The following is a 10,366-nucleotide window of genomic DNA, read 5'->3' as shown; positions in this document are numbered from 1 at the left end:
AACTTGACGAATTTATCAGGGATATCTATTTCCTTGTACATACTTTTTTATTTTATTTTTTTTGTATGGAGTCTTGCTCTGTCTCCTAGGCTGGAGTGCAGTGGCATGATCTTGGCTCACTGCAACCTCCACCTCCTAGGTTCAAGTGATTCTCATGCCTTAGCCTCCCAGGTGACTGCCACCATGCTTGGCTAATTTTTGTATTTTTAGTAGAGACAGGGTTTTGCCATGTTGGCCAGGATGGTTTTGAACTCTTGATCTCAAGTGATTCACCTGCCTTGGCCTCCCTAAGTGCTGGGATTACGTGCATGAGCCACCGCACCTGGCCAAGGCCCAAGGGCTCTTTAATCAGCAGGTGATGAATCCTGCTAGGACAGTGTCCTTCCTTTCAAGATAGCAGATTATCTTCTGCCCAGGGTGTGTATAGAAATGTTTTCAGGGAGTTAGTGTCTGAAATGGGGGCCTTGTGACTCTGCCTGCTCCGCTATTGTGGCTGAGCTGTTATCTGAGTTGCAAAACAAAGTCCTCTTTACTCTCCCCTCTTCTCTTCTCAAGCAGGAAGAAGGAGTAACTCTCCAGAGTTATGAGCTGTGCTGCCTGGGTGCAGAGAGGAGTGCTACAAACACTCTATTGGCCACCCCAGCAGGAGATCTCACTAGATCATATGTATCCCAGGTCCACTGGCTTCAAGCCCAGCACAGCACCAGAACTTGCCCAGGAATGACAGTCCTTGTGGCCTACACTGCCTTTCAAGTTTATTTAGCACCCCAGAGTGCTTTAGCCCACAGTACCAGGGCTAGCTGGAACTCAGGTTTGGACTGCTGGGATGGGCAACTCCCCTTTGGCTACACTGGTCTAAATGCTCCCTCCATAGGCACTGACTGAATTCTGCCCTGTGTTGGTTTCCACTGTGGTAGGCAGCACTGAGTTCCAAATCTGCACACCTAGGGGACTGCAGTGATTGTGGGATGCAAATCAGTGCACTTCTCCAGGTATACAGATTCTCTGTACCATGTGGCTGCTGCCACTGCCTAGGAATGGGAGAGAGGTGATGTTGGCAATTCTACTCTTTCTTCCCCCTTCAGTGCCTCTTTCCTTAATAATGTTAAAACCAGGTCTGTGATTGCTCACCTGATTTTTGATTCTTATGAAAGTGCTTTCTTGTATGGATAGTCATTCAGTTTGGTGTTCCTGCAGGGACACTAACTGGAGGGCTCTATTTGGCCATCTTGCTTCGCCTCCTAAGACTTTTTTAACGTAACTTTCTTGAAAGATGAATTTTTCCCCCCCAGATACATGTCCTGAAACTGAACAAAATGGAACTGTTACCATTTCATGCTGATGTGGAGATTGGCCAGATTATAGAAATCCCCATTGCAATGTATCACGTAAATAAAGAGACTAAAGAAGCTATGGCATTCACAGACTGCTCTCATTTATCCTTGGATCTGAACATGGATAAACAAGGAGTCTTTACTCTTCTCAAAGGAGGTAAAAGTAGCCTTTTTATCTTCTCCTTCCTTTGTCTTTATGTATCTTTAACTTTACCACTGTAACATATTACTTCCTTTCTCTTTAAGGAAGCAATCAACAGTTCAGAAACTGCCAATTATAGTCTGAAGTCACATTTTACTTTTGTTTATAATACTTTTATTTCATCAAATGCCTTGTAGTAAGTGTTATACTCCTCATTTTACAGATGTAGAAATAAAGGCACAGAAATTGAATAACATTGTAGCTGGATGATACCAGTTTTTGTTTGTTTGTTTGTTTATCTGCTTTAAGACAGAGTCTCACTTTTGTCACCCAGGCTGGAGTGCAGTGGATCTTGGCTCACTGCAACCTCCGCTTCCCGGGTTCAAGCGATTCTCCTGTCTCTGCCTCCCAAGTATCTGGGATTACAGATGCCCACAACCACATCTGGCTAATTTTTGTATTTTTAGTAAAGATGGGGTTTCACCATGTTGGCCAGGCTGGTCTTGAACTGCTGACCTCTTGATCTGCCTGCCTTGGCCTCCGTGCTGGGATTACAGGTGTAAGCCACCACACCCAGCCTGTTTTTATTTTTATTATAATTATTATTAGAGACAGGTTCTTGCTGTGTCACCCAGGCTGGAGTGCAGTGGTGCAATCATAGATCACTGTAACATCGAACTCCTGGGCCCAAGCTATCCAATCTCAGCCTTTCAAGTAGCTGAGATTACAAGGGCAAGCTCAGTATCAGATTTTAGTTCACAGTAAGATTTTCCCTTTCTAGCCTCAAGCTCTTTTCTTCTTTCCCTAATATACATACCATATGTCTTTCAAAGAGGAATGTAAAGCCATTTAATATATACATACATTAAATTTATTGAAAAAGGATAAAATATTTTTCTAATAAAACAGTAAATATGAATAAACTATTCATAAAAGTCAACATTCTTTCCTGCTATCGAACTTCATATTTGATGCTGATTCCCATTGTTTTTTCATCAGTATAATGAGAGTAGTAACATCTAAGATTTTCTTAGCATTTACTCTTTGCCAAGCTCTGTTCTGCATACTTTTTATACATTAACTATTTAATTCTTACATCTATCAAATTGGACTTTTATTTTGCTTTTGCTCATTATGCTACATACATACGTACATACTCTCACATCTCTCTTTTTTCCCCTCAGAGCATCTCTTCTAATTTTTAGACCCTTATTTCCCATGTGGGACAACAAAATCCTTCTGACTATTCTTACCTCTGGCTACCACATGGATCTTCATGAACTCAAGTTTGATATTATTTTTTCTCCTCAAAAATTTTGAAAGACTTATTGCCAGTGAAATGGAGTCAAAATCTTTTAGTTTGGTATTCAAGATTCCTCTACAATATAACCCAATCTACTTTTCATTATTTCATACTTTTGCTTCATATATGGTTCTAACTAAATCAAGTTCTTTATTTATTTTTATTTTTATTTTTTTGTTTTGGTTTTTTGGTTTGTTTTTTTTTTGAGACAGAATCTCACTCTGTCGCCCAGGCTGGGATGCAGTAGCTCCATCTTGACTCACTGAAACCTCCGCCTTTTAGGTTCAAGCAATTCTCATCCCTCAGCCTCCCAAGTAGCTGGGCCTACATGCACATGCCACCACACCTGGCTAATTTTTGTATTTCTGTAGCAGTTTAGTAGTTTCACCATGTTGTCCAGGCTGGTCTTGAACTCCTGACCTCAAGTGATCCGCCCACCTCAGCCTCCCAAAGTGCTGGGATTACAGGCGTGAGCCACCATGCCTTGCTAAACCAACTACTTTAAATTCTCTCATATATATCTCTCATATTCTCATTTCTATCTCATTTGTATTTTTTTGTTCATTCTGTTTTCTCAGCGTGAGATACTTTAAACTTTCCTTGATCTCTCCAGCTTGAAATAATCTATTTTCTAGACTTCTATAGTATTTATCACTTTCTATTAATGTTTTAAGTGAATTATTTACATGTTCACTTTCCCCTTGAAACTATAAATGCTTGAGGTCAGGATCTTTGCTCATATATGTATGTATATATATACACACATTCTCACTGTACATAGAACTGTATCTCATACATGTTTCTCAATAGAAATAACACTTTTATATCAACTTGATATAAAGGGCCTAATGGTTAATGTAAGAGATCAGGTGGTTTTGTTTTATTTTGGTTTGTTTTTTTGAGATGGAGTCTTGCTATTGTCACCCAGGCTGGAGTGCAGTGGCACATCTTGGCTCCTGCAACCTCCACCTCCTAGGTTCAAGCAATTCTCCTTGCCTCAGCCTCCCAAGTAGCTGGGATTACAGATGCCTGCTATCATGCCTGGCTAATTTTTGTATTTTTAGTAGAGACGGGGTTTCGCCATGTTGGCCTGGCTGGTCTCAAACCCCTGACCTTAGGTGATCCGCCTGCTTCGGCCTCCCAAAGTGCTGGAATTACAGGTGTGAGCCTCCACATCCGGCCAAGATTGTATTAAAATTCTTATATTTCTGTAGCTTAATTTCCTTTAGAATTAACTGCTTCTTATCCCATGAAATTATATTTGTTTTGGGTTGGTTTTTTTTAAGCAGGGTCTTACTCTGTTGCCCAGGCTGGAGTGTAGTGGCACAATTATGACTCACTGCAGCCTCGACTTCCTGGACTCAAGCTATCCTCCTTCCTCAGCCTCCTGGGTATCTGGGTCTACAAGTGTATGCCACCATGCCTGGATAATGTTTTTATATTTTATAGAGACGGGGTTTTGCCATGTTTCCCAGGCTGGTCTTGAACTTCTGAGCTCAAGCAGTCTGCCTGCATCAGCTTCCCAAAGTTCTGGGATTACAGGCCTGAGCCACCACACCCTGCCAAGATCATGTTTTTTTGATTTACAGGTATTCAAAGACCTGGACCAGTGCATTGTTCCAGTATATATATGGCAGCTAAATCACTCGGCCATACTCTGGTAACAGTAAGTGTGAATGAATGTGAAGAGTACTTGGAGAGCAGTGCCACATTTGCTGCTTATGAACCCCTAAAGGTAAGATATTTCATGGTAAGGAACTGGCATTTCTTTTAACGGACTCAACCATGTCCACATGGGCTTGCTAGCTATCTGTGGTCTCTACTAAGGATCAATGATATTTATATTCTTTTTACTTGCTATTCTTTTGTTTTGAGATCTATAGCTCTCTCCTCAAACCTGTCTCCAGGGAGTTTACTCCTTCATGCTTCTGTCACAGGAATATCTTTAAGTTGTATCAGAAAGTTTTACATATTCCCCTTCTTTTTTACTGAGGCATAAAATATATACAGAAAAGTTCACAAAGTACACTAATCTTAAGGTGGTATCTGCATTTTTACATGTGCCTGTATCTCTCTAAATACCAAGACTGGCATATTAGCATACTCCCTTTTGAAGAACTCTGAAAGATAATTTCTGTCCTATGGAAGGAAGTCAATCATCTTTTACCCTATATACTTAGGGATTTTAAACACAGAAGCCATTATATTGTGCCCTAAGGACTGATTCATTATAATGGAGATAGTATGATGATAAGTGGTTCTGAGGCAGTGGCAGCCTGTCTGGAGCAGCTGCTGCCATCACATCAGCTGCAGCAAGGAGGTGCAGGTATGGCTGCACACTCTGTGGAGCCATTTACAGCTGAGGCCAAGTGGGACCCCTGGAAGTCCCACTCCTTCTGAGTTGGTGGGGCAGGAGCTCCCTGGGTGCAGCCCAAGTCATGGCTGCGGACCGAGGCCTCCTGCTCCACTGAGCAAGCAGAAGCTGCATCACTGCCCCAGCCCCACCATACACTTGCTGTGCAACTGCAGCCACTCAAATGGCAGTTGTGAACTCAAGCATCCTTGCACAAGAGTGTAAAGGGGCCCAGGAAGTTCCCCTCTGCCTGCCCCTGCTGCCTAGCTTCTCCCTGCTGTCAGCCTTAGAGCAAAGTTGGGCAGAGCCTGGGTGCTGTCACAATCTAGCTGGATGTGAACATGCTTGGGCCAGTTTTGACATGCTAGGCCCCTGCTGCCTTGGCCCCCTCCAGACTTTGGGAACCAATGAGCAAAGAGAGAAGCCAAGGGGGAACTGAGGGCAGCTCAGCACTGGCCCGAAGGTGCCCCTTGGCACCTACAGCCTGGATGCCATGAACAGCAGCAGGAGGCAGACAGGTTCCTGGGCAGAAGGTGCAGTCCCTGGTGAGGCCCTATCTTTGGGCCAGGTAGGGCCTGAAGGCTGGGGTCCAGGCTGCCATTCCCGTAGACCAGAGTGGGAATTTGTGATGCCTTTTCTGGGCCCACCCATGGCTGCCCATGGACCAATCAGTGTATACTTCCTCTCCTCTGATGCCCATAAAAGCTCCAGGCTTAGCTAGAGCTGAGCAGACATCATACAACCAGCTACAGAGAGGAGACAACCAGGGTCTCCTCTCTGCTGAGAGCTGCGTACGTTGGAATGACCAGCTACAGAGAGGTACTACCCACTCTGGGGCCTCCTCTAAGTGATTCTATTACTCAGTAAAGCTCTTCTTCACCTTGCTCACCCTCCACCTTGTTTGCATACCTTATTGTTCCTGGACGCAGGATAAGAACTTGGGGACCTGCCCAATGGCAGGGCTGAAAGAGCTATAACACAAACAAGGCTGAAACACGCCCCTTGCTCACCACGTTGTGGGTGAAGAGAAGGAGAGAAGAACTGTGACTCTTCAGGGAGCCAAGGCCTGGGAGCTCCCCAAGCCAGGGCTGTGACTCCCTCTTTGGGGCCCTGTGGTTCCTGGAGTCTCCAAGCTTCCAGGCACCCCTGTGTTCCCCAGTGGCAGCTGTGGAAGTTGCTTGCAGCGTACCTGATCTAGCTGTAGGCTTGCAGAGAGCCAGTGCCCATGCCAGCACCTGGAGCTGCCCACCCAGCTGCAGCAACTGGTCTGTCTGTGTCCAGTGGCTGGACCCCATGCTCACTCACTCACACACCTATTGCCACTCCATGCCTGGCTCACCCTTGGCAGGTGTGACATCCAGGCTGGTAGCATGAGCCAAGCGCAGCCAGCCAGGCCTAGTGGATGGAACAAGCCTAGTGGGTCCAAACAAAACTTGGGCAAAGGCACCACCAGCCAGAAGTTTCCAGCCAGAAAAGTGACACTTCAAGGATCTTGCAACAGTTCAAACTAAAGTAGATAGAGACTGGCTTGCTTTCTACATCCTATTTGTTTCCAGCAGGAGCTAAAATTAGTATCTACAAGTTCGTGCTAATAGATACTGACAAATCCTGATTCAATGCCTCTTGGAATAAGGAGCACCCACAGGGAAAAATGTTAACACTAATGAAAGAAGTAAAGTAAGTTCTTAATTAAAAGAAAAAAGAGGAATTACTCATTCAAATTTGCATTTTAAGTTGGCTTCATTGTACATTGTATAGCATATATATTAAATATATGGTTCAAGTATATTTCACTAGTTCCTTTGGTGGGTGAGTCATCCTACTTGATGAGCCACAGCTAAGCACTAATTAAATGAAAGTCCTTGGCTGTGGCTCACTGTAAAGTTTCATTAGTTTTTTTCTTACTTTTATCATTATCCTTGAGCTTATTTTATATACGTTGAGTGTCCACAAATCAGATGAAAGTCATTCTTAAAGGAAAGAAAGATGATTTTTGTTTGTTTGTTTGTTTGAGACAGAGTTTCACTCTTGTTACCCAGGCTGGAGTGCAATGGCGCAATCTCGGCTCACCGCAACCTCTGCCTCCTAGTTTCAGGCAATTCTCCTGCCTCAGCCTCCCGAGTAACTGGGACTACAGGCACGCGCCACCATGCCCAGCTAATTTTTTGTAGTTTTAGTGGAGACGGGGTTTCACCATGTTGACCAGGATGGTCTCGATCTCTTGACCTCGTGATCCACCCGCCTCGGCCTCCCAAAGTGCTGGGATTACAGGCGTGAGATTTTTTTTTTCTACAGTACATTAGTCATGTGTCTTTCCCCTGGCCTGATGAAAAAAAAATTGCTTAAAAATATGTGTATTTTACCTTTGTTACCATTACTGTGTTTCATTACATGTTACAGTTCTCAATTTGTCCTTTTACATTATCAGCTCAATTCAGTTGGTCCATTTAATTTTGGACTATACATCTAAGAAAAAGGAATAATTTGTTTTGCTTTTTCAGAAAGGCCACCTATGAGACCTCTGTGTTTATTTCTTCTGTTAATTTCTTTTGTTTTTCTTCCGTTAATTTCTTCTGTCAAAACTTTTTTTTTTTTTTTTTGAGACAGAGTCTCACTCTGTTTCCCTGGCTGGAGTGCAGTGGTGCAGTCGTGGCTAACTGCAACCTCCACCTCCCGAGTTCAAGTGAGTCTTGTGCCTCAGCCTCCCTAGTAGGTGGGATTATAGGTACCCACCATGATTCCCAGCCAGTTTTTGTATTTTTAGTAGATACAGGGTTTTGCCATGATGTCCAGGCTGGTCTCGAACTCCTGGGCTCAAGTGATCCACCTGCCTCGGCCTCCCAAAGTGCTGGGATTACAGGTGTGATCCACCTTGGTGGGCCAAAAACTTGTATAGTACTCTGTAACATGGTTGTTTTTTTTTTTCCGGAGGCCGAGTTTGGCTCTTGTTGCCCAGGCTGGAGTGCAATGGCACAATCTTGGCTCACTGCAACCTCTCTCTCCAAGTGATTCTCCTGCCTCAGCCTCCCAAATAGCTGGGATTACAGGTATACACCACTGTGCTCAGCTAATTTAGTGGAGATGGGGTTTCACCATGTTGACTAAGCTGGTCTCGAACGCCTGACCTCAGGTGATCCACCCATCTCAGCCTCCCAAAGTGCTGGGATTACAGGTGTGAGCCACCATGCCCTTTTTGTTTTCTTTTTTTTTTTTTCATGCCCTTTTTGTAGCACTTATTGTACTCTTTACCTACTCCAAGTCTGCCTTTTTCAGATTGTGCGCTCCCCTGTGAGACAAGACTTTATTTGAATTTCTATTACTGTATCCTCAGTAGGCCATCAGTGAATGTTTTTTGAATTATATATACATTATTTAAGACAATACTATCATCAGGAGGAACATTCAGTGTTAATAGTACTCAATAATAAATATGACTGAACAGTTCCAGAAAGAAAGCATAGTTTGCTTACATTTTTAGAATAATTGCTTCAACTCTCTACTTCATTTTAAAACTTAGTCACTGTAGTGGGAGTTGAACAATAAGAACACATGGACACAGGGAGGGGAACATCACATACCAGGGCCTGTCAGGGGGTCAGGGGCTAGGGGAGGGATAGCATTAGGAGAAATACCTAATGTAGATGATGGGTTGATGGGTGCAGCAAACCACCGTGGCACATGTATACCTATGTAACAAACTTGCACCTTCTGAACATATACCCCAGAACTTAAGGTATAATTTTACAACTTAGTCACTGTTGTAGATATTGTGTCCCATACAAAAATAACCTACAGTTTGAGAATACTTAATTTCCCTAATGCCAGTTTTCTCATCTATACATGGGATACAATTCCTCTGTATACTGAATTGAATAATACCTATCTTGTCTACTTCTTAGCTTATAAAGTTCTTGGGGAAATATGGTTAAGTGTATGCATGTATTTTTATATTTTTAGGGCAGAATTTCTTTTGACATTTTAGTAAAATATCAGTTTAAAATGCTTATGCATCTTATTTTTCATTCTCTAGCCTGAAAAGATGCTTACACAGTTATTTATACAATACCTTTTCTGTGCACAACATTGTACTAAATCCCAGTGAGAAAGAGAAATACTAAAACAAATTAGGTATAAGATACTGACTCCTCTTAAGGAGCTTATATAACTAGAGAAAAAAAATATTATTAGATTTATATATAGCATTTGACACATGTAATAACATTAGGAAATTAACAGTATATAAATGAATGTAGAGATAAATACTGTAAGAGCTTAGAGGATGCAGAAATGGTGTGGTCTAGAATGACTGGAAACAAATTAATGGATAAAGTAACATAATAATTAGGTTCAAATGATAGGTAGGATCTAAATTAGGTTGAGAAGCATTCCAAGTGAGAGGCATGGCATACCTATCTCTTAATTTGGGAATTAAGTTTAACATCATTTGCAGCATATTCAGATAACAAGTGTTTCACTTTAGAAAATCATTGAATTCCCTAACCAATCAGGGATTTATTTCTTTAAATGTCATCAGGCTCTAAATCCTGTGGAAGTAGCATTGGTGACATGGCACTCTGTGAAGGAAATGGTATTTGAAGGGGGTCCTCATCCATGGATCTTGGAGCCCTCCCGATTTTTTTTTGAATTGAGTGTGGAGAAGACAGAGAAGATTGGAATAGCACAAGTGTGGCTGCCATCTAAGAGAAAACAGAACCAGTACATCTACCGGGTCCAATGCCTGGATTTAGGGGAACAAGTAGGAAAACAGTCTTTTTATAACATTTTCTTTAGTATAATACTTGAAATCCTTTGTACTTTCAGCCATTCCTTTTCAGATTCCACTGAATTTATGTACTAAATAGGGAAATCCTAATTATTGATCAAAGGATTCTTTTTTCCAAAACCTTATTATCCTTAAAATTCAGTTTGCTCATCCGAGAATTCCAGCAGTTCACAAACTAAACAAGATATTTTTTAGTAATGAGCTTATTTCACATTATTTGCAATCACTTTATCAGTATAATTCATTTCCTAGTTTTGTAGACTTGATATTTGGTTTCCCACCTTTAAGAATTCAAGGAAGGGAAACTTTTAAGTATTATCTATGGTTAGCAATTTTGAGGAACTAATTAGATCTACAATGATAAGAATAATAAATATGTTGCCCTCTATCCATTGAATTTTTAAAAATTTTTTTTTTTTTTTTTTTTTTTTTTTGCTTTGTTGCGCAGACT

The 10,366-nt window shown here is 42.0% G+C and overlaps 1 protein-coding gene across 1 annotated transcript in view; it reads left to right on the top strand.

Moving 5' to 3' along the window:
• The window catches only part of NUP210L (nucleoporin 210 like), a 152,559-nt gene that overhangs the window by 55,469 nt on the left and 86,724 nt on the right, over nucleotides 1-10,366 (top strand). Inside the window, exons 12-14 of the mRNA XM_037733088.1 lie at nucleotides 1,293-1,491; nucleotides 4,369-4,514; nucleotides 9,667-9,888. Of these exons, the coding sequence (XP_037589016.1) occupies nucleotides 1,293-1,491; nucleotides 4,369-4,514; nucleotides 9,667-9,888 (567 nt within the window). The remainder of the gene's footprint in view (nucleotides 1-1,292; nucleotides 1,492-4,368; nucleotides 4,515-9,666; nucleotides 9,889-10,366) is intronic.

This window comes from Cebus imitator, unplaced genomic scaffold, assembly GCF_001604975.1.
Source record: "Cebus imitator isolate Cc_AM_T3 unplaced genomic scaffold, Cebus_imitator-1.0 Scaffold491, whole genome shotgun sequence".
NCBI lineage: Eukaryota > Metazoa > Chordata > Mammalia > Primates > Cebidae > Cebus > Cebus imitator.
This window is presented reverse-complemented; position numbering and strand designations above follow the sequence as displayed.